Here is a 24,303-nt window from a genome sequence, read left to right on the forward strand (position 1 = left end):
TGCATTTGTGCTTGTCTTTTTAAGGATCTGAAAAGCCCTCGATTTATAAGTCAGATAATTCCAAAGAGAACGGATTTGGTGGTCAGGCCAAACAGAGAGAAAATCAGAAATTTCAAACAGATGACATTTCAGCCTTCAGTCGGAGCCACATCCAGGCGAGCGGTGGCAGAGGAGCAGGTATGTGTTCCAATGCCGTTTTCGCAGGCCCCGAGGAGACGCGCTTGCCCGCTTCCCTTCCTGACTCGCTCCTGGTAGGGACCAGGCGACAATAACAAGTAGCAGCAAAACTCTGTCTTTCCGCTGATGTGCGTCTCAGAAGTGCAGCCTCATCTGGACAGCTGGACTCACCACTGCCTGAGCTTCCCACGGCTCCGAGCCCTCGTAGGCTGGAGGCAGTCTGGGCTGTTAGCAAAAGCTGTGGCCTTGCCTTCAAGCTGTCCGTTACCAACTTGAGAGGAAAAACGAGTTAACAGTTGGGCTCACATGCCAAAACTAAATTCACAATTAGTGACTGCAGTAGTGGTTCAAAGCTACTGTCGTAGTTTATTCTTAACCCATTGTTATTCAGCTCTCTTGTTACTGTCATCCCACAGCTTTAATTTTCACAACCCGAGTGCGGTGTGCAGCACGGCTTAGAGATACCCTAAACTCTACTTGGGTGGGTGTTCAGGATGATTTGTAAGCAACTTTTTAAAAAATTTTGTTGTTAATCCTCACCGGAGGATATTTTTTCATTGATTTTTAGAGATAGTGGAAGGGAGGTGGAGAGACAGAGAGAGAAACATTGATGTACGAAAGATACATCAATTGGTTGCTTCCCACACGAGCCCCGACTAGGGCTGGGGATTGGGCCTGCAACCGAGGTACATGCCGTTGACAAGAATCAAACCTGGGACCTGCCAGTCCACAGGCCTACGTTCTATCCACTGAGCCAAACCAGCTAGGACTGTTTTTTGTTTTGTTTTTATAATTGATTTCAGAGAGAGGAAGGGAGAGGGAGAGAGAATTAGCTATCTGCTGCTTCCTGCATGCCCCCCTACTGGGGATCAAGCCCATGGGAATCGGACCATGACCTGGTTCATGGGTTGACGTTCAACCACTGAGCCACACCAGCCAGGCATCTTTTTAATATATTAGTGAAATAATGTCTAACCAAAAAGATAACCCGTAATCAAGGAAGGTAAGATTCAGAATTAACAGTCATCAACAAAGAAGTACAGTAAATGCTTTTTAAAATTCTAAATGGAAATATACCTTTTCCCTCATGTATTGTTGATACTTTTAGATTAAGCCATTATCTGTCTTTCTAAAGATACCTAGTTTAAGCCCAGGAACTGTGTGTGTGTGAACACAAACATTGGCATCAGGCTGGCGCTATCTGTACCTACATTGTGAGTGATGGGAACTTGGGCAGGTTCGTTACTTCTGCTTCCCGATCCCAAATGGAGCTGTACTTGTGCTCATCTCGAGAACGAAGTGAGTTAGGACACGTGGCGACCGTCACCAGCCTTTAGCTCTTATCATTTCAACAGAAGCTCATTTCTCCTGCATACTCACTTTAGATGCTTTACAACAAGTTTTAAAAGGTAACATGCATCTCCATTGTCAGGAGACATCACACTAATTTGATTTAGTTAAACATAAGGATGAGTTTACTCGTCCTTTACTGCGTGCTTTGTCTTTAACACAGAGCGTCTTAAATGTTCCATACAGTTCAGTTTGTGTGCGTAGTGAGCAGTTAGAAAGCAATGTGCTTCCTGATTGGATGACTGGTTTCCCCTACAGCGAGGCCAGGTCCCAGCGACCCCCGGGAGAAGATGAAGGGCCTCTCCAGGGAGTGTGCCCTGAAGGCGCTGGAGCAGAGGCACCTCCTGTGCGCGCCGAGGAGAGACGTGGGTCGGCACCGAGGTGAGCTGAGGGCGGGCAGGCTCCTTGGAAAGGGGCCCTACAGCCTTATCTGAACACTACGTTGTGTAACTTGAATACAGCTTAACCGCGTTAAATACACTGTATGTGTTTGTTTACATAGATTAATATGGTTTCTCTAACACACGTGTTGAACCTGTAGATATAAACTTTTCACGTTCTTGTTTAATTCTAGTCTGGAATACTTTGCTGTTTTAGCTTTTAATTAAAAAAAGAATAAAAGTTAATTTCTTTAAAATTTTTTAAATATATTTTTATTGATTTCAGAGAGGAAGAGGGAGAGGGAGAAATATCAATGATGAGAGAGAAGCTATGATCGGCTGCCTCCTGCACTCTCCCTACTGGGGATCGAGCCCAAAACCCAGGCATGTGCCCTGACCAGTAATCGAACCATGCCCTCCTGGTGCTGAGCCACACTGGCTGGGCAATTTATTTAAATTGTAATTAAAATTGATTTCAGCCCACTCGTGGTGTACTCAGTGAGGAAGATTCTAGAAAAAGTGACAGGGGCTCGCTTTCCTGGCACCCCGACCTCCCCTGGTCCCCATCGTCGTTTCCTTCACCACGAGCCTGCCCGTTCCACGCTTTCCCTGTGGCCATCCGGTCTCACTGAGGCTGCGGCCTGTAGAAAGGGTGTGAGGTTGACCTTTGTGTGCCCCGTGTGTACAGCCACAGCAGAATCCTTTCCGGGAATCGCTGGGTTAGGGGTCTCTTTTGGACTTGGTCGCTTAACTGGGACCCGTCCGCGGTCCCCCCACAGCGACTGGGCGTCTGTCCGTCCCCCCTCCACAGCGATGGTTCTCACAGACGTTCAACACTCTGCTAGCATAAGAGATAGAACATATTTTTGTTTTTATGATATTCATTAACCATGAATGAGGTTGAATACTGTTTTTTTTTTAAATTAATTATCCTATGATCTACTTTAGAGATACTTTTTAAAATCAGTATGTAACCTCTATAATAATAAAAGGGTAATATGCCAATTACACCAGACGTCTTCCAGATGTCATTCCGCACATCCTTCCTGATGAAGCCGGGGCCAGAGGGAAGCCAGCCTGGGACCCGGGTGCTGGCGGGCGGCCTGAGGGAAGCAGCCTCGGTCCTGGGTGCCTGTGGGAAGCCGGTGCTGGCAGCCGGGGGAAGGAAGGCCTACTCTTGCACGAATTTTTGTGCGTTGGGCTTCTAGTTGAATTTATAAATGCCTCAGCACAGGACTAGAGCTCTGGGTGGTAGAATCATCACTTACTCTTACTGCTCAGACATCTGCTCTGGGAGTGGCTTGTGACTGAGAGTGGCCCTGAGAGTAGTCGTGTGTCTTTCCTTGTTTGTCTTAAAGATGTGCTGGATGAAGACCTTCCACGTGTCAAGCCTGGATCACCTCCTGCCCCGAACGGCTTCCGACAATACGGCAGTCGCCCCGCGTCCCCCAGTCAGGGGCGGGGGCCGTGCGGACAGGACCCACCCACCCAGAGCCGGGCGTCTGCGCAGGTCCCGAGTGTGGGGAGGCCCCAGGCTCCTGGTCCAGGGGAGCAGACCTCCGTGGGCGGCCGGGTGCAGGGCGACAGCGGCCCCGGGTATGAGACAGACAGCAGCCTCGACTCTCGGGGCAAAGGCAGCAGCCGCAACAGCAGCAGCAGGAGCCGGAGCCGAGGCTGGAAACCCATGAGAGAAACACTAAATGTCGACAGCGTCTTCAGCGAGAGTGAGAAAAGGCAGCACAGTCCACGGCACAAAGCCAGCGTCGGCCACAAACCCAGGTGTAGCAGAGACCAGAGTCTTGGCAGCTGGCCCAGGGAGCCGCCCAAGCAGAAGTGCTTGATGACAATCTACGAGGACGAAGTGCGGCAGGAGCTGGGCAGCAGGAGTGCCCTCGAAGGCCCGGGGAAAGACGCAGAGAGCGCGGAAGGCCTCTCAGAGACGGGCGTCCCTGCTGACGCGTGGCAGGGGCAGAGGACCGAGTCCGGCTACGAGAGCAGCGACCACGTCAGCAGCGGCTCCGCCAGCCTGGACTCGCCGGGGGTGGACGGCGCCGGGACCGTGGAGCCAAGCGGCGCCCGGGACGCGGCCCCCAGGTAGCTCAGTCATGGGAGCGCCCCGCCCCAGGCTCTCTCATTAATTATTTGAGTGATTTTCAAAGCCCAGGGTCCGTTAAGTGTGATGGAAAGAGCTTGACACTTGGGACACTGCAGGTTGTTCGCTGTTTCAATAGTTATTTCCAGATTCCAAAACACACAGCTGTGTAGGAAATGGGAATTATAGGGATACATTCTCATGGTCGACATTGAAAACTATTGGAAGATGCTACAGGGTTTAAAGCACAGCTTTAAGTGGGTTGTTTAATTCTTTCATCTAGTTCAGTGGTCGGCAAACCGCGGCTCGCGAGCCACATGCGGCTCTTTGGCCCCTTGAGTGTTCTAACGCCACTTCTTCAAAATAGACTCGCCCATGCCGAAAACCGACTTCTGGGCATGGGCCACGAAGTTTCAATGGCACTGTACGTGCGCGCCTTATGTGGTATTTTGTGGAAGAGCCACACTCAAGGGGCCAAAGAGCAGCATGTGGCTCGTGAGCCGCGGTTTGCTGACCACTGATCTAGTTAATGGCTATTCTCCCATCTCTAATTTGTAACTCGGAAGCGGGGTTATTTTATGCTGTCACAACCCCCCGCCATGGAGCATAGTTTTCCTTCAGCAATGTGAAGAATGCAGCCACACCATCGGTTTGTGCTCAGTGACTCTGAGCGTGTGATGTCGCTGTCCCAGCCCATTGTGCGTCTCGGGAACCCTGTCCCCAGCCTGCTCAGTGGCTGGCTTCGTGGGTCCGTCTAGCGACTGCTTCTGCTTTTAATTCATCCAAAACATTCTGATTTGATATTAGATGGTGTTTTACCACCTTCATTACTAAAAGGTCAGATTTGCAGAAATCGGCTGCCCGTGTTCCATTAACACAGTCGGGAACTTTTTGTCAGCAGGGTAATTTCCGTGCTCTGGGAAGGAGTTGCTTAGGGTGGTAGAAAGGTCAGGGCTTCGTAACCTCGGATTTTAATTATTGGGCAAATTAAGTTTACTTCCTCGCCGTGATCTGCTCTGACCTGAGGGTAATAGTGCTGCGAGTGTCTGGTGAGAGGTAAGTGAAGTCGTGTGCGTGAACACCTAGAACAGCGCGTGGCATCTACCATTGCTTAACGAGTGTTGTTTCTTTCTTTGTCTCAGAGGAAACTGAATAGTAATTCATGGTGGCTGATGTGTCTGGTGTGTGTTTTCTATTTTTTAGTGACCAGAGTAAGATAAGCAACCGAAATACAGAACGTGTGAACGGCACCTCCCAACAGAGTAAAAACCACCTAGAAGGTAAACTTTTCATTCAAATAGATTGTACTTGTGGTCATAAGAGTAAGGAAGCTAAAAGCAGTCCTGTCACTGAGAAGTTAGGAGCTTGAGGTGGAAGTGGGCGGAGCCCGTGCTGGGAGCCTTTGAAGAGACAGGAAGGGGACTGTCCTCACAGTGAGGGCCGCAGAGTCCCAGGGTCATAGCGCAGTGTGTTTCTGATGGACCCAGGTGATCACGGTCCCCAGCGACAGGACCCCATCGGCACTGATGCTTCTCTGATCACTGCTATATGGGGGTGGGGGTATCCCCCGCACAGAAAATCACGTGTTCGTTCTTAAAGCTTCGCCCAGGAGTTGTCAGGCACGCCTACGCTCCGCACTGGCCAGGCAGGCCTCAGCCACAGGCCTGATTGCAGAGGGGAGGGACCATGTCATAGGGCCCAGAGGCTGAGCTGCCGCTTGCACCACACCCTGGTGTCTACCACAGGGTCAAGGGCAAAGAGAAACTGGTCAGCAGCTGCGGGGCAAGTTCAGTCTGGAAACAGTGGGCAATGGTGAGAGTTACTCCAGTGCCCGTGGTGCGGGCCGCTCCAGTGCCTTGTCAGCAGCGAGTGGCAGCCCAGAAGCCAAGGGTGTTGTGAGGGGGGGGGGGGGGGAGGGAGGGAGAGGTGTGTACAGAACTCGGCAGTGCTGTCGAGGGGCCCAGGTGTCTGGGAGGCTCGGGGGAACCATGAGCAATTACTATTGAGGTTGCAGGGACCGACAGTAGAAATGGTAAAATTCAGAGGATTAGAAGGGATTTAATTTTTCAAAATAAAGAATAGCCATAAAAATCAAACTTTAAAGTTTGTTTTTAGTATTTATCATCCTGAAGGCTGTTGTGGAGATTACTGTTCAGGTGGCAGACTTTGAATATGGTTAAGTGCTATTATTTTGTTTGCATCAAAGGGTATAATATCAGAAGGAAACACTGATATTGAGGAAATAACCTTCCTTTCCCATATAAATGTCTCGCCTGTTTAACAAATCTGATAAAGTCTGGTAAGCAAGTATTACAGGAAGCAGCGAAGGGCTGGCCAGAGGCCGCGGCCGAGGTGGGGAGCTTGAACAATGACCCCAGTTCAGGATCTTGACAGAATGGCGCTGGCCTCCCGAGAGCGAATCGCACAGGTCGGGGGCCTGCGGCCAGGAGTGCACTGGGTTTCCCACTGACTGTGAAAGAGTGGGCAGGTAGCCCACTTAGAACAATGGTTTTCAGTATATTTGTACTGGTTTCAGAGAGGAAGGCAGAGGGAGAGAGAGAAACACCAATGGGAGAGAGAGTCATTGATTGGCTGCCTCCTGCACGCCCTAATGGGGATCGAGCCTACAACCCAGGCATGTGCCCTTGACTGGAATCAAACCCAGGACCCTTCAGCCTGCAGGCCAACGCTCTATTCACTGAGCCAAACCAGCCAGGGCTGAAACAATTCTTATTGTGGTAAAATACGCATGACGTTTGCCATTCTAATAACCACTTTTAAGTGACAGCTCAGTGGCATGAAGTACACTCACATTGTTATGCAGCCCGCACCTCCCCCATCTCCACTCCCATCTTCTCACACTGAAACTCTGTCCCCATCCCTCCCTTCCTCCTACTCCCCCTCCCACCCCTCCTCCTTCCCCTCCCTCCCCCCCCAACCCCCGGGGCAGCCACCTTGCTTTCTGTCTCTGAACTGGACTAGTCTGGGCACCTCAGAAAAGGGATCGAACTGACTGTGTTTTTGTGACTGGCTTATTTCACTTCACATGATGTATTCAGGTTTTATCCATATGGTAGCCTGTGTCAGAATTCCCTTCCTTTTCAAGGCGGGATAGTATTCCATGGAGGGACCTAATGCGTTTTTGTTTATCCACTCGTCTGCTGTCGGACATTCGGGGCATCTCCACCTGTGGCCATTGGGAGCAGCATTCTGTGAACACGGGGGGACGGGGACCTGAGAGTACACCCAGAGTGGTTGCTGGGCCCTGTGGTCGTTCTGGGTTAATTCCTGAGAAACCATCGCGGCAGCTGCACGTTTCACAGCGCCCTGCAGTGCACGAGGTGCAGCCCGCTCTCCACACCTCCCAGCACGCGTATCGTCTGGGCTCTTTGATGGTTGCCATCCTAATGGGTGTGCAATCCTCTTTTTGTTTTGCTACATAAATTGCATCTGTTAAAATCATTTCTTGCCCAGCCGGCGTGGCCTATGAACCAGGAGGTCACGGTTCAATTCCCAAAGCATATGCCTGCGTTGGGGGCTCAATCCCCAGTAGGGGGCTGCAGGAAGCAACCGATGGATGATGTTTCTCTCTCATTGATGTTTCTATTTCTCTCTCCTCCTTCTTCCCCCTCTCTTTAAATCAATAAAAATATATCCACTCATCTACTGATGGGCACTTGGGCTGTGTCCAGATCTTAGCTATTGTAAGTTGCACTGCTATGAATATAGAGGTGCATACATTCTTTCTGATTGGTGTTTCGGGTTTCTTGGGATATATTCCTAGAAGTGGGATCACTAGGTCAAAAGGCAGATTCATATTTATTTTTTTTTAGGAAACCCCATATTGTTTTCCACGTGGCTGCACCAGTCTGCATTCCCACCAGCAGTGCACTAGGGTTCCCTTTTCTCAACATCCTCGCCAGCACTTGTCCTTTGTTGATTTGTTGATGTAGCCATTCTGACAGGTGTGCGGTGATACCTCATTGTGAGTGATAGCCCAAGTGCCCATCAGTAGACGAGTGGATAAAAAGCTGTGGTACATTTATACTGTGGAATACTATGCAGCTGTAAAAAAGAAGGGTATCTTACCCTTTGGGACAGCATGGAGAGACCTGGAGAGATTATGCTGAGTGAAATAAGCCAGTCAGAGAAAGACAAGTATCACATGATCTCACTCATATGTGGAATCTAATGAACAACATAAATTGATGAATAAAATAAATCCAGAGACATAGAAGCATGGAACAGACTGAAGTGGAAGCTCAGAGGGAAGGTGGGGGCGGGTGGGTGGTTGGGAAGTGGTCAACTAAAGAGCTTGTATGCATATGTGCATAAGCCATGGACACTGCCAATAGGGGGGGTGAAGGTGTGGGGCGGGGGGCGGGGGCAGGCTAGAAGGGGTCATTGGGGGAGTGGGGGACATATGTAATACTTTAAACAATAAAGATTTAAAAATAAATGTAAAAGAAGAACTGAGATGGATTTATAGCGTCATCCAAAATAAAGCATGAATGAAGTATAGACACCCTAAAAATTTTTTTTAAATTTCTTATTCAGTGCACATCAGAACTCCCATGGTTCTTATCTGGCTTTGCCTTGCTCACATCCCTGCCCTGTGTGTCTGTGCCCCCTGCCCAGGCCTCGGGAAGTGGATTTATTAGGCAGTTAGGGATGTATGCCTAGATCTCAGGAAAGATGATGTATTTGGACTTGTCAGCATGTATGGGAGCTGAATGGCATGGGCATGAGCTGTAGCACTCAACTGGAGATGTGGAAATAAAAGATAGAAAAAGAAAGGAAGCATATATTTCATTCATCAGTTTATTTTGTTCATTAGATTCCACATGTGAGTGGGGTTTGCTGGGTGAGAAAGGTGAGCCAGGACAGAGAGAAGGAGCCACGTTGGAAAAATGTGAGGAGTAGCTGGGAAGTCAGAATACCCAGCAGGGGGTCATCCCAGGGGACCTGGGAGTTTCCTGAGGGATCAGGGTCACAGAGTGAGCAGAGCAGGGTTAGATGTCCACTTCAGCAGTGGTCCTCAGTGATGCCAGAGAGCCAGCGGGCTGGAGGGCATGAGACATGAAGCAGGATCCGAGTGAAGCGTTGGGAAGTAGGCCGTGTTCTTGGTGCCTCACTCACGTGTGTCAGACCACGGGGGGAATGTTCACCAGAGGGAATCTGGGGAAGGGCACAGGGATTCCTAGTACTAGGCTTAATCTTCCAAATTTTCTGAACTTCCTGAACTTATCTATACTAATAAAAGGGTAATATGCTAATTAGACTGGGTCAACCGGACATCTTCCGGTTGTCCAGTCCTCTTTCCAGACAAAGCCACAGTGGCAGGGGGCTGAGGCAGAGGCGGTTAGGGGTGATCAGACCAGCAGGGGAGCAGTTAGGGGGCCATTAGGCCAGCAGGGGAGGGCGGTTAGGGGCGATCAAGCAGAGGTAGTTAGCAGCGATCAGGCAGACAGGCAGAGGCAGTTAGGGGCAAGCAGGCAGAGGCAGTTAGGGGCAATCAGGCAGGCAGGTAGGTGAGTGGTTAGGTGCCGGCGGTCCCGGATTGTGAGAGGGATATCTGACTGTCAGACATCCCCCAAGGGATCCCAGATTGGAGAGGGTGCAAGCCAGGCTGAGGGATCCACCTTCCCGTGCACAAATTTCATGCACCAGGGCCTCTAGTCTATATATGTAAAAGCCTAAGCAAATGTTCAACCGTTCCACCGGTAGCTATGATGCGCACTGACCACCAGGGGGCAGATGCTCTGACCGATGGCGTTAGCTTGCTGCTGGAGTCCAGTCCAGCCAATCAGGATTGGGTGAGATGGGCCGGACATGCCATGGAGCCCTCCTGCAGCCCCTCTCCGGCCCTGATCATGCACTGGTGGGGTCCCTCGGCCTGGCCTGCACTCTCTCACAATCCAGGACCCCTCGGAGGATGTTGGAGAGCCGGTTTTGGCCCAATACCTGCAGGCCAGACTGAGGGACCCCATCGGTGCACGAATCCATGCACCAGGCCTCTAGTTTTCAAGTAAAAAGTTTTCCCAGTAGAATTGAAAGTAAATAACAGGGAAGTAGAAATGTGGCTTTACCACGTCTGTCCAACCTTGGCTGGGATTAGCCCAGCAGCACCTGGAGGAGGAAAATGAAGGCCAGAGCTCAGCTTGGCATTCGTGTCAGGAGTAAGGAATAAGGACGCCCTAGGAGGAGGAGGTGTGAGGGCGGGAGCAGGCCGGGGCCAGGACAGCCAGGGCGTGGTGTGTGGAGGGAGAGCTGGAGGGAACCAGGAGGAGGCAGGCCTGGGTGGGAGATGAAGGTGGGGCCTCCTTCCCTGTGCTGTGCTCAGTGGGTGTTGAAGGAGTTCACACCCAGTGGTATCGTTCTCTAGGAGCTGAGGGTGTCTGCTAAAATCATGTATATTCAGATATTACAGATTATACACAAGAAATCTCAAAGGGATTATTAGGTTTTTCAGAAAACTTTTGCCACCAACTTTGGAGTCAGCAATCCTTGGCTCAGTCTCAGTTGAGGGTAGAAGTCAGCCTTAGTTCAGGCTGAGAATCTGGATCTTGGAAATGACAAGTTAATCTGTCATTTAAAAAATCTGTTAATTCCCTGAATTTCTTACTACAAAAAAGTCTACTTCCACTCTGTTGAGTGAAATAGACTCCCCTTAATAGTGTTAAATCCTAGAATCAGTAAATGAAAAAAATTTTATTGGAAGAGTTTGTACATGTGCCTGTTCACTTTCTCTAAGGTTCCCCCCCCAAAAAAAAACTGCAGAGTGTATTCATTTAAAAAAACCTATAATAATAAAAGCATAATATGCTAATTAGACTGGACAGCCGCAGACAAAGCTTCGAGGGCTGAGGGCAGGCAGCTGTGGCAGCCGGCAGTGGCAGCAGCGGCGGAGTGATGGGGGCGGCGCCTTCAGATGATCGCCTGGTTGCCTCCCTTGAGGGCTCCTGGACTGAGAGGGGGCAGGCTGGGCTGAGGGGGCCCCCCCTCCCCCAGTGCATGACTTTCCGTGCACCGGGCCTCCAGTAACATTAGAAAGTGAATCTAGAGAAGAGGTGTTTTTGCCAGTTGACTCGTTCCTGTGATGCCACATTTATTTTCTGAGTGTCCCCGATTGCAGAGGGCAGTGATGGCACACAGCATCACCAAATGTTGATGTCGTTTTTAAAACTGTAAGCGTTTGGTATTGAAATTAAGTTTGTCGCAAAATAGCATTATTTGCTTTTAGTTTAAATTGTAATTCCAGTGAGAAAAGTTTCTGACTCCTGTCTTTATTTTGTATCATCCCAATATTTAGTTACCTTGGAGCGTTGGTAAAGTAGCCACTCATGCCCTAACCGGTTTGGCTCAGTGGATAGAGCGTTGGCCTGTGGACTGAAAGGTCCCAGGTTCGATTCCGGTCAAGGGCCTGTACCTTGGTTGCGGGCACATCCCCAGTAGGGGGTGTGCAGGAGGCAGCTGATTGATGTTTCTCTCTCATCGATGTTTCTAACTCTCTATCCCTCTCCCTTCCTCTCTGTAAAAAATCAATAAAATATATTTTTTTAAAAAGTAGCCACTCATTCCTGCAGGGTAAATTTAGCCAGAAATATTTATCCAATGAAATTCTGTGCTTTTTCTAAAGTATTCAGATCTTATTTGCATGTCTTATCATTGTAGACCAGGTCATTAATTGTATGCCTGCTCTTGAATGTTCAGGCTTTGTAACGGTAGTGTTTCTCTTTGTTCTGAAATCTCCCTGGAAAGCGAGAGGGCAGTTTGGTTTTATGGCTACTTAAGTCCATTTCAAACCTAGGCCATCTTTTCAGAGGAAGTATATATTCTGATTTCTTGACTGTTGGGCTTTGGGTTTTTTTAATATACAGTATCAAAGTTAGCATTATTAATTAAAGCTCTCTGCCCTGACATTGCGGCATCATCCGTGCCAAGTGTTAAAATCGGTCTATTTTAGATTTGCAAAGAACCTGGAGCCAAAATTCCCGTAAAGACACATGGATGTCTATGTCAGCAGGAGAGAAAAATAACGCATCTATTTTTAAGGTAGTGGAATTCTGAAGTCAGACCACTTGGTTGAATGCTTGCCATAGTGACTGAAATTCCACACACTCACAGAGCCTCTGCTGCCCCCTGCTGCCTGGTGTGTGGACACTTGAACAAAAGGAAAATTCTTTAAGAATTCTTTTTTTCTTGTGTGTGTGAGTCTATTAGACTTGAAATTATGTGTAAGCTAAAAAGTAAAATAAATATTCTGAAGTTAATATCAAAATGGGAGGAAATTATAATCTAATTTTGAATTACAAATGTTTTAGGCTTTAAAGATTGAAAAATTAGCCAGGTTCTTTTTGACGTTAATTTTTAACCATAAAGGAACACGGGGCGGGAGGCTTAGTTTTTGAGTATTATAGATGTCTGGGGTGGCAGAAGATAAAATCTATGGCAACCCGCTTCCGCACCACTAAGACTGGGGGACGTCACTCTGCCGTTTATTTAGGCGGCACTATAGTGGTGCTCGGGCGGAGACCTGACTAGGTGGGGAGGTCAGAACACCGTCTCAGGGTCCACTTCCCTGGCCCGGGTCCGGGAGCTGGGAACACGGTGGACGGCTGGGCTGACCTAAAGAAGGAAAACAGGGCGTTGCCCATGCAGTTGCTTGTTCGTTCTGTAGATTTCCATTGAGTGCCTTCTGTGTGCTAGGTACTAAGCTAGCCTCTGGGGAACAGTAACGAATAAAGAGCTTCCTGGTCTGGTGGAAGTCAGACTCCGTCTTTAACAAGTGAACGCCAGACCTGTGGTTCCCCCCATTCCGCTGGGAGGTGTCATTACGTGTGAGCAGCATCGCACCTAAGTATTAAATTCCATGAATGTTACACAGTTCTTGCTTGGAAATTGCTTCAAGATTTAACTTGCAGAACCTGGTCAAAGTCAAATACAGATTTTTTGGTAGGGTAATATTTAGATGTTTGGATCAACTATGGATTCCACATGAATTCTGAGGGACAGGGTAGTTTTTACAAATATACCCTGAAGATCAACTTAGGGATAAAGGGCATCTATGATAGAGTTCCATATTACTGTTTAAAAAATAAAGTTCTGTTTTAATGCCTTTGTTTCATTTTCTTTGATCTTTAATTTGGTGTGCATGAGAACGAGAGGAAATTGAGATAAATGAACATGATGAAAAGGTCACCTAAAATAAGGAGAACACAAAAACTTATTAGAACTGTACAGAGTATAGGCAATTAATTGAAAATGTAAGCTGATGCCATATATTTTATCTTCTGTGGGCACCAGCCCATTCAAACCAGTGGCCCAGCTGCGTCAGACAGAGACTCTGTGGGATGACCTTGTACTTAGGGCACATGCGCACGAGGGCTCCGGGCCCTGGGGGAGCCGTGTGTGACTGCTGCCACCTGCCAGCAGCGGAGCATTGCTGGGTCGCCTGCCTTCCTCGGGCATGAGAGGGGAGTCGCACAGCGTAGCTGTGACGGAGACCTTAGGAAGGCAGCTGTTTTAATGGAGAGCAGCCTTTTAACCGCATATCATTGTATTATTAAACAACACCGAGGACCTCAAGACCTTTTGTTTCTATAGTTATATCTATCAATACTTGCTGTAGTAGGCATTAGACCAAACATTTTAAATATTTATTTACTCACTTAAAGAATGTCTTACTTTACTCACGCATGGTTTTATAACGTCCATGCATCTTTATTTGGGAAATATTGGTTTGCTAAATTATGTAAGTCTTCTAGTCCTTGATACTTTTTTGTTTTTTTAGGAAGAGTTCATTTCTAATTCTTTTAATATATTTTTATTGTTGATAGTATTATAGATGTCTGCCACCCCAACCCTCCTTTTCTTCCCTCCTCCTAGCCCCTACCCCACTCCCCACCCCCAGTTCTTCTCCACCCTGTTGCCCATCCATGGCTATGCATATTAAGTATATGTAAGTTCTTTGGTTTATCTCTTCTTGTCCCCCCAACCCCACATCGAGGTCTGTCAGTCTCTTTCATGCCTCCCTGCTTCAGGTCTTATTTTGGTACTATCTTTATATAACTTTTTTTAAACCCTATTTGTTAATGTCCCCGCAGACTTTAGCAGAAAGTCTTTTTAATTTTTGGGAAGCTAAAAAACTCACAGAGGTAGATAATAAGTTTTTCAAAAGTTATTGATCCAAAAGCTTAAATTTCATCATTGGCAATAAACACTGCCAGTTGGCTTTCTTGGAGTCACATGGTCACTTCTTTAACGTTCAAGAAAATTTCTGCCAAATAACCAAGCCTGATAACCCATGCTTGTCATCTTTTTCAGTAAAAATGGTGTTCAGTTGTAGAGAGTAAATAAAGTAATTATTATCCACTTCTCACAGCCCTCGTGGGCGGTTAGGGTTAGGGTTAGTCAGCGGTAGTGGGTGGTGGTGGTGTAACGTGCGTGCTGTGACCCAGTGGAGCTCCTACCCGTGAGGCAGGGGAAATCACTCCTGTGGTCTCATACTAAGGGAGCGACATTGTCGGGGCTGAGGGGCTTGCTCGGTCACCACCCGGTCAGCCGTGACTACAGGATCCCACCAAGCCCTCCGTCTTCAAATGAGGGTTCTGTACCTCCTCAGAGGTGGGCCTCGTACACCTGGGACATGGGCACCTGGGCCTCGTACACCTGGGACATGGGCACCTGGGACTCGTACACCTGGGACATGGGCACCTGGGACTCGTACACCTGGGACTCGTACACCTGGGACACGGGCACCTGGGACTCGTACACCTGGGACACGGGCACCTGGGACTCGTACACCTGGGACATGGGCACCTGGGACTCGTACACCTGGGACATGGGCACCTGGGACTCGTACACCTGGGACATGGGCACCTGGGACTCGTACACCTGGGACACGGGCACCTGGGACTCGTACACCTGGGACACGGGCACCTGGGACATGGGCACCTGGGACTCGTACACCTGGGACTCGTACACCTGGGACTCGTACACCTGGGACTCGTACACCTGGGACACGGGCACCTGGGACTCGTACACCTGGGACACGGGCACCTGGGACTCGTACACCTGGGACATGGGCACCTGGGACTCGTACACCTGGGACATGGGCACCTGGGACTCGTACACCTGGGACACGGGCACCTGGGACATGGGCACCTGGGACTCGTACACCTGGGACTCGTACACCTGGGACACGGGCACCTGGGACTCGTACACCTGGGACACGGGCACCTGGGACTCGTACACCTGGGACTCGTACACCTGGGACATGGGCACCTGGGACTCGTACACCTGGGACACGGGCACCTGGGACTCGTACACCTGGGACACGGGCACCTGGGACATGGGCACCTGGGACTCGTACACCTGGGACTCGTACACCTGGGACTCGTACACCTGGGACACGGGCACCTGGGACTCGTACACCTGGGACACGGGCACCTGGGACTCGTACACCTGGGACATGGGCACCTGGGACTCGTACACCTGGGACATGGGCACCTGGGACTCGTACACCTGGGACTCGTACACCTGGGACTCGTACACCTGGGACACGGGCACCTGGGACATGGGCACCTGGGACTCGTACACCTGGGACTCGTACACCTGGGACACGGGCACCTGGGACTCGTACACCTGGGACACGGGCACCTGGGACTCGTACACCTGGGACTCGTACACCTGGGACACGGGCACCTGGGACTCGTACACCTGGGACACGGGCACCTGGGACTCGTACACCTGGGACTCGTACACCTGGGACTCGGGCACCTGGGACTCGTACACCTGGGACACGGGCACCTGGGACTCGTACACCTGGGACTCGTACACCTGGGACTCGTACACCTGGGACATGGGCACCTGGGACTCGTACACCTGGGACACGGGCACCTGGGACTCGTACACCTGGGACTCGTGCACCTGGGACACGGGCACCTGGGACTCGGGCACCTGGGACACGGGCACCTGGGACATGGTCCCCGGTCCATGCCCAACCCGTGGGAAGAGCATTATTCAGGCATTGCTGACACTTTGAAGTGGTAAGTTGAGGGAAGAGCCATTCTGTAGAAAGGGCCAGAAAAGAGGTGCTGTTTGAACTGAGTCTTGAGGAATTGGTTTTGTAAATCGGAAGATTTTAAATACTCTCACTTTTCTCCCTCCTCAGGCTGTAGAAAAGAATTCAAGAACTTGGAAGTAGGCTGTAAGTCTCATGACCCAGAATCACATCCACAAATAAAAAACCCTGTGATAAAAAGGTAAGGAGAGACATTTGGGAATATTAGTGTCTTTTTCTTAAGGGGGTGTATTAGAGGAACGCTTTACTTACCAGAAAGGCACAGTGCACATTCCTACCCCATAGCCATGGTCAGCGGCATGTTGATGTCCATCTTATTGGGGTCAGTTAACAGGACGTACACCTAAGGAGAGGGGGCCCACGGGTACAGCACGATGGTTTCAGTCCTCATAGATCCTTACAAAGTAGATGGTGTTTTGCAAAAGAGAAGATTTGGGACTTAGGTGAAGTAATTTGTCCAAAGTAGTGGAGCTCAAACCTGACTATAGCTCTTGTCTACCTAGCAAAGCCTCAACTCTTCATCATTATGTAACTAGCGTTCCCGTTGCAGGAAAAATCCTGCAATAGGGTTTCCTGCTGCACTCTACCCCACCCTGCCTGTTCTCCTCCCTTGTCCCCCGCCCCGCGTTCTCCGCCAGCCCCCCTGCTTTTCTCCCTTCTCAGCCAGCCCGCTCTCCTTCCTTCTCCCCTGGCCCCGCCTCCGCTCCTCCCTTCTCCCCCGGCCCCGCCTTCTCCGCCAGCCCGCCTGCTTTTCCCTTTTCCCCCAGCCCCGCCTCCGCTCCTCCCTTCTCCCCCGGCCCCGCCTCCGCTCCTCCCTTCTCCCCCACCTTGCCTTCTCCGTCAGCCCGCTCTCCTTCCTTCTCCCCTGGCCCCGCCTCCGCTCCTCCCTTATCCCCCGGCCCCGCCTCCGCTCCTCCCTTCTCCCCCGGCCCCGCCTCCGTTCCTCCCTTCTCCTCCCCCTGGCTTGCTTGCTTCTCCGCAGCTTTGCGCCCTTCTGCAGCTCTTGGCTTCTTTCTACGCTGTCTTGATATGCAAATTAGCCGCCATTTTTGTTGGGGTGATTTGCATATTTGCCCTGATTGGTTGGTGGGCGTGGCTTGGCTGGTGGGCGTGGCTTGGGCGTAGTGAAGGTGTGGTCAATTTGCATATTTGTCTATTATTAGATAGGATGCCCATGATAAAAATAACCAGGTGAGTAAAAATATTTTGCAGTGTGCTACCTTTTATCTCCACCTTGGATGTTAATTACTACCTAAGTAGACGTAATCTTGGTTAACTAGATTATTTTAAATTAGTGTCATATGCTTATGTGTCAAGATTAAAGTACCTCCATTACTGTAAACTCTGCAGTGTTGGTTGGGAAGTGTCTAAGGGGATTGAAGTGTTTGCTGGGAATATCTTCCTGAAGTCTGAAGTTCATTTTTAAAATAACACTTCCAATGCTTAGCAACTTGATTTAGTAGTGACTGGTGTTTCTGAGCAGCACTCGTGTCTGGTTGTCAGAGAGTGTAAAATGTTAATGCTTCAGATCCCTTCCGTCTGTTTTGTCACAAAAGTCGCCTAACGTGTCTGCTGGGAGATGAGGTGACCGGACAGTTCCCTCCAGCTCCGCATGCTCGCACGTGGGGCTGTAGCTTTGCTTTGTTTTCCTACTTCAGGTCCCGCGGACGCGACCCCAGCGGGAAGTTGCTCCCTGCATTGGGTCCACACGTCCTCCGGGACCTCATAGCCAGTGAGCACACCCCGTCGGGGGAACAGAAGCTTGAACACGCCAGCGAGTGCCAGTTTCCCGCGCGGCCAGGTGGAGGCAGTTCCGAGGGGACAGGTTTACTGTCTCACACTGATGCTAATCCTGCGTCTGGAATGAGAGCGAACAGTGATGACGTCTCACCAGCCTCGGTGTGGCCCGTGCCTGGGAGAGCTGCGGGGCTCGCGCCCGGCACTGCCCCCCTTGCCTGGCAGTGCACTGCCACGGACCCGTGTTACCCAGAGACCTCCCCATCCAGGGGGCACGGGGCTCCGTCCACTCGCAGAGTCGACGGTTGTCAGGTGCCAAAACTCATTTGCCAGAATCCACCACCCCCTTTGCCACCAAAAAGGTATGCTGTGACCGGCGTGGCACAGCCCGGGAAAAATGGCCCTGTGCCGGCCGCCAGGCTCCCAGAGGCGCCCAGAGCTCGCTCAGCTGGTCCTCCGCCACTCAGCGCGGGGACAGCGGCAGAACCGGGCACCGCAGTGAGCGCCCCTTCCAGGGACGAAAGGCTCAAGCAGACGGTCCAAGCGAGAGAGCGCGTGGGCACCCCCCGGAACCACCCGACCAGCTCGGCCAGTGGTGCCCAGGCAGGCCTGGGTGCAGGTGTCACTGCATCGTGCCAACCGGAAGCAGACTGGAGTCCGGCCTGTCCCAGGGAGACCGTATCCCTCACCACCTACTTTTCAGTCGATAGCTGCATGACTGACACGTACAGGCTGAAATACCATCAGAGGCCCAAGCTCTGCTTCCCAGAGAGCTCCGGCTGCTGCGGCGACAACTCGGCACCTCGGGGCGAAAGAGGCCCGGCACCGGGACCTGCGCTGCCCGACAGTCTCGGGGCCAGCTGCCCTCCTGAGCAAAGACACAAACCCAGTGTCCATTGTAACAGATGAACCATGACACCGCAGCCTCACGCTCAGAGCCATTACAGCACGAGGGAGATCGACGGACCCAACTTAGTGAACAATGAAATTATAGCCGTGGTGTTTCAAAGTCATTCGTCACTTTAACTTTCTCCTGTACGTTGTACCTTGAGACAATCAACTTATTGGATGTTTTAGAAGTCCCGTTGAGTCATCTTGGCTTGCCTCGAAAAGTAGACAATCAGGGATGTGCAAAAAGTCACGTATTGTATGGTGGTTGAATAAAAATGGAGTCTGTCCCTTGGTTTTGTGGTTGGTAGAACCCCGAGTGTGAGAGTAGTCAGACCTCGTGTGTGGAGATGGCTACACTGTGCTAACTGAACGGTGCCGGGGATGTGTAGTCGGTAGGCAAAGCCGGCTGGGCTTTCTGAACAAGCACTTTCTCGTGGGGCCAAAGGACACTTCGCCTTCCCGTGGGTTCCGACTTCTGGGAGAGTCGGCTACGTATGACCTCTCCATGTCTTAGAAAATACCGACCCATGAAATCGATAGCATTTGGTTTGGGAAAAGCCTTAATGATAAAGATATTTTTAAAATATATATTTTTTTATTGATTTCAGAGAGGAAGAGAGAGGTAAATAGAAATAGAAACATCATGATGAGAGAGGATCATTGATGGGCTGCCTCCTGCACGCCCCACACTGGGGATTGAGCCTGCAACCCGGGCATGTGCCCTGACTGGGAATCAAACCATGACCTCCTGGTTCATAGGTCGATGCTCAACCACTGAGCCACACTGCTGGGCAATAAAGAAAAATTTAAATTCAATACTCAAGGTCAAAACAGGAGAAACTCAATTTTGCTCCTAGAACTTTCACCTTCGGAATGCCTAGTTAACATCAGTTTGGCCTTTGACTGTTGTATGTATCAATAAACAATACTTCAGCCAGGTAAGCTAAAAATAATAAAGTACTTAGCTTTAGTATATTTATTTATCTTGTTACTTTTTAAAACTTTTGTATGAAATGTGAACGGTTTTTATTGGTTTGGTTTACTGTGGGCTGCTAGTAGCCAGTGTTGGGAATTGACCTAGTGCCCTCCTGGGAACCTCACTGTGACCGCCTGATTTCCCTGCCGTCATCTCTTCTGTCTCTAGGATGGCAACCCATTTTGTTGGTTTTCTGATTCTTGTATCTGAAAATCTTTCTGGGTTTCCAGATAAAATTGTTGCCTTTGATTTAGAGGGTTTAATTTGAATGAAACGTCGTTTTACCCTAACTACATTCATGGAGAGGGCTCTATTTTTAAATAAAATAAAGGAATCTTCCATTATCACAATGAGCTCACAAGTGTGTGAGTTACTTTAATTTTAATTGTCTATTACTTTACTTTAGTAGTTGTCATTTTGTACTAACCGAGGACCCTAACTGGCTCAGCTGAGTTTCCCATTGTCCACTCCAGAGAAGACACACCAAAAGCTTTCTTACCTTTGCCGATGGTAAAGTTTATAGGCAGAACTTGGTCACCCTACAAACTGGTTAGTATATTTAATACTTTGACCAATTCCATAAATTAAAGTATTCCAAAGTGTAAATGACTAACAATACTTCCAAATAGGAAGTAATTGCTTATAAAAGCCTAACTTACCCAGTTGTCAAATCTTACAGTTGTCTTCCACCAAGAAGAAGGGTTTTAATAGCCTTTTCTAACCATGACAGTGATTATCACCTTCTCTTCATTTAGAAATACTTGAATATCAACTGAATTAAATTTTCTTTTAAAAAAACTTATTTTAACATGACTGAGTATGGAGCATTTGTAAATATTGTAAACTTTGTAAAATTGTATTTGAAATGTCAGTGTATATAAATACTGCTTTTATAACATTGTAAAATACTAGAAAACGGGCTTCAAGTATTCTTAATAGCTTTCAAAAACCTTTTGTGTAGGTTTTTATTCTACTGGTCAAGATGTTCAGTTGAGATGTATTATTTGAAATAGTTAAAGCAATTTGATATTTAACAGCAATCTCCTAGATTTGAATTTACACTCACAATTGAGTTCAGACATCAACTAGAAATGCCCCCTTTGGGCTCCTGTTTAAGGGCTGTCCAGTCGAAACATCCCGAGTCATGTAACAGCTCGCACAGGCTAGAAATGACCGTTCGTCTTTATGTGATCCAACACTCCAAATACAGTTTGAGTGCTTATTTAGTAACTAATAATTCACATGTAAAATTTTTATTTTTAGGGTGCCTATTTATTTTTATAGGTGTCTTCCACTTATAAACTTACTATGGTAACTTTTGAAATAATGCAACCAATTGTAATGTTCAAAATACTTGTCTTCCAGATGTTCTATTTTCATGTGAAATGAGTTTTCCCAGTTCAAAATTTTGGGTTTTTTTTTTAGATAAGCTGATCTTGAAGTTGATATGGTTGGACCTTTCTTTGCATTCGTGAACATCCCCCCCGGCCCCCATGTGGATTATGTATTTTATGCGAAATGTGTCAATTTAAAGTTCAGGGACTTGGACTATCACTGACCATCAAGTGTTATCACAGCCTGAAGCAGCCCCACAGGAGCTGGTGGCCTCGGTGAGGAGCCAGGCGGTACTCCAGGCCTGTGGACACGGTCTGTGCAGCACACACTCCTCAGCTCCGCCCGAGCCGTGGGGAAGCAGGCGTGTGCCAGGGAAACGTGGACGTTGACACTTGAAACATCATACAATTTTTACTTGTCAGGAAATAATCGATTCTCTTGCGTCATTTTCTCAGCTCACAGGCCTTACAAAGAGAGGCAGTGGGCCGGCTGTGGTCCATGGGCCAGTTTCATGACCCTTGTCCTGGAGCATTATCCACATTGGATGCCCTACTGACCCTCAACTCCCTGTGGGCTGAGTGAGTCTGTGCGGTTAGGGGCTGGGTACAGGCAGCACTTCACATCCTAACACTTTCAGGCTAACAGCCTTCCTCACAATTGCGCATCAGCCAGTTCATTTCAAATGGTTGTGAAGACCATCGTTTTACTTTTAAGCTTGTGAAATTTACCAGATTAAAATCATATTGCTGTTATTCTTTTGGTGTCTTTGTTCTTGCCATAGCAAATGTGCCAACGTTCTTGGTGTCCCATTTACCAGGGTGGAGGCTTAGAAGCCGTCACTGCTTGAGGCCACAGCTCAGTGGTAGTGCCATTTCTTACTCAGCACCTGGAGGACAGGTTCCACCTCACCTGCCACTTCTGGGTGCCATTCACAGCCAGGCCCAGCTCTGAGAGCCTCCGTGTTACCCGTGTAGAAATGCTTAGAATGTGCCATCGCTGTATGTAGGCTGATTTTAGGCTCGGAAAGGTAGTATGCAGTGCAAGCCCATGTGTGACAACAGTAAGCAAGCTACATGAGAACCTTCATCCTGTCACAACCTCACGTGTCCATCAGACCAAAGTTAGCTGCACAATAAACATTTATTGGACAAAATTACCACCAGCAGCACAGAAACAGTTCATACAATGTTTGGATACCCAAGGAAATTCCAGTTCTGTTTCTCTAGATGCTCCAACCTTTGCCCAAAAGGTTTTCTTCAGACAGATCAACGGTACCCTGGAGGCACTGTTGTTACCCTTGTAGTTGACAGGTAAAATCCTCCAAAGTCAGTCCCAGATTCCACTGTAACCCTAAGTGCCATTCTGAAAGGTAGAGGACGCAGAATTCACCAGATCTATGCCTTGATTTGAAAGAGGGAGCATATCCCCCAAAAATGTAGGCAACTCACATACATCAACTGTCCCTAATTTCGACAAGAGGCTGTTCCGAACATTGTATATAAAGGAGTATCTGTCCTGTAACGTCTGAAAGGCTTATCGTAGCTACTCTGCGAGTGTGGCCCTGCTCATCAAATGCCAGCTGTGCACTCCTAGAATGTAAATTCTTGTTTAAAAACCAAGGTGCTGAGTTCCTCGAAGGCAGTGATTTTTGTTTGTTTTGTTCACTGCTGTACCCAGTCCATACAAGTGCTCAAATATTTGAATGAATAAATATGCTTATTTTGCTGAAAAGTTACAGTAATTATACAAACAAGCGTGTTTTGGCCACAAGTATTCTTAATGTAACCCCAATAACAAATAACAGGACTGAAACACACTGTCCTATTTTAAGGAGTTCAGGAGCTTAAAAGGAAGAGGGGAGCTTTCCACTACTGGCTATTCTATACTTTCTCTATAAGGTCATGTCAACCTGGCAGCCCAACAGAGGCCCACTTAATCTAGAACTTAAGCTGGATTCTTACAGCTAGTCACTTGCAGACCTGCATTTTCTGTATAGCTTTTAATTCCTTTTCTAAAATTCTCCCCTTGCTTTCTAGGAATTTAATTTTAGATACTTCACCTTAATAATTCACCATATATAATATTGCATCATACTAAACCCTGGTCAACCCTTAAAATGTTAAGGGAAAGTCATTGTTGTAGTTCTTAATACACTAAACCTTTCTGTACAAATATTTTAATTCAGCTCCTGCAAAGCCATCAGCCATTTGAAGAAAGTTTTTAAACATGAATCAAAGAGTCTAGTTTTAAGGACTTAGTTATGAATGGGTGAGGTCACTACCCATTTAATATAGTCCCCCAAAGAGTAAGGAATGTGTAAAAGGAAAGAAGGTCCCTTAAGAGTTTGAAATTCTTCTGTTGCACAATCCTGTCTTTGTTCAAGAAGTTGTAAGTCATGTTCAGAATTCAGTCCAGGAGTCAACTTCTTGATGTAGATATCAGGTAATCCATCTGTAAAAACCGAGTATTTGTCAACAGTGTTGCCTTTTTCTTCCCATAATACTTTATGCCAACTTCTGAAATTGACTGTCTTGGTGACTTGCCTATTCCGGATGAATGACACTGACAAGAGCAAAAAATAGCCCGAGCCATTGATGAAAAGGCTTCTGTTTTCTACCCAGAGCTGAAAATTCAGGTCATTAAAAAACAAAAAAATCACTATACTTGAGGTACATCTCTACCAAAAAGGGGGCGGTGGAGAAGAGTGGACGCTCTCCCTTTACAAATGGCCCCACAGAGGATTTTATAGAATCACCCAACTCTCCCATTCGCCCACTCACCCTTCTCCCTGCTAACCTGCCACAGATCCAAGAAACCGGAGACCAAGGGGCCTCAGGTACGCGCTTATGCTCAAATCTTTGCCGAAACTTGGGCAACTGCCTATCAAGAGTGCTAACTCACAAGCGTGATGACCGAGGGCAGTTAACTTATGGGGAATAAAGAACTCCAAAGACCAGGAGGCGTTTGATCTCTTCTCCCATAGGCGCCTCCGCCGCTCCCCGCTTCTCTGCTCCACTGGACCCCTCCGCGCCCCACTCTCCCCACCCCTCCACCCCCACCCCGCTTTCAGTCCTGCGTCTCTCCCCTCTCCTCCCCTCCCCTTTCCTTCCTTCCTTGCTGCCAGAACTGCCTTCCGAGGGAGCGGCTGGGAAAATGGACTTGCAGGTGGAACCCACCGAGCAGTGTGAACTGCCCCCCGGTGTTCGGGATGTCCGGCCGGGTCCGAGGTGGCAAGCTGACATTACTGAAATGGCAGCTCTGGGAAATAAGAACATCTGGG

At 48.7% G+C, this 24,303-nt stretch overlaps 1 protein-coding gene across 2 annotated transcripts in view; it reads left to right on the forward strand.

Moving 5' to 3' along the window:
* Window positions 1–23,469, forward strand: part of USP53 (ubiquitin specific peptidase 53) — a 54,999-nt gene extending 31,530 nt beyond the window's left edge. For both annotated transcript variants that reach the window (XM_079771074.1, XM_079771075.1), the window contains 6 exons: window positions 25–177; window positions 1,786–1,908; window positions 3,266–4,001; window positions 5,203–5,279; window positions 16,175–16,265; window positions 17,743–23,469. In XM_079771074.1, the coding sequence (XP_079627200.1) occupies window positions 25–177; window positions 1,786–1,908; window positions 3,266–4,001; window positions 5,203–5,279; window positions 16,175–16,265; window positions 17,743–18,730 (2,168 nt within the window). In that variant the 3' untranslated portion in view covers window positions 18,731–23,469. The remainder of the gene's footprint in view (window positions 1–24; window positions 178–1,785; window positions 1,909–3,265; window positions 4,002–5,202; window positions 5,280–16,174; window positions 16,266–17,742) is intronic.
* Window positions 23,470–24,303: the final 834 nt, after the last annotated feature.

The sequence above is a fragment of the Cnephaeus nilssonii genome (genome assembly GCF_951640355.1).
Source record: "Cnephaeus nilssonii genome assembly, chromosome: 5".
In the NCBI taxonomy this organism is placed as follows: Eukaryota; Metazoa; Chordata; class Mammalia; order Chiroptera; family Vespertilionidae; genus Cnephaeus; species Cnephaeus nilssonii.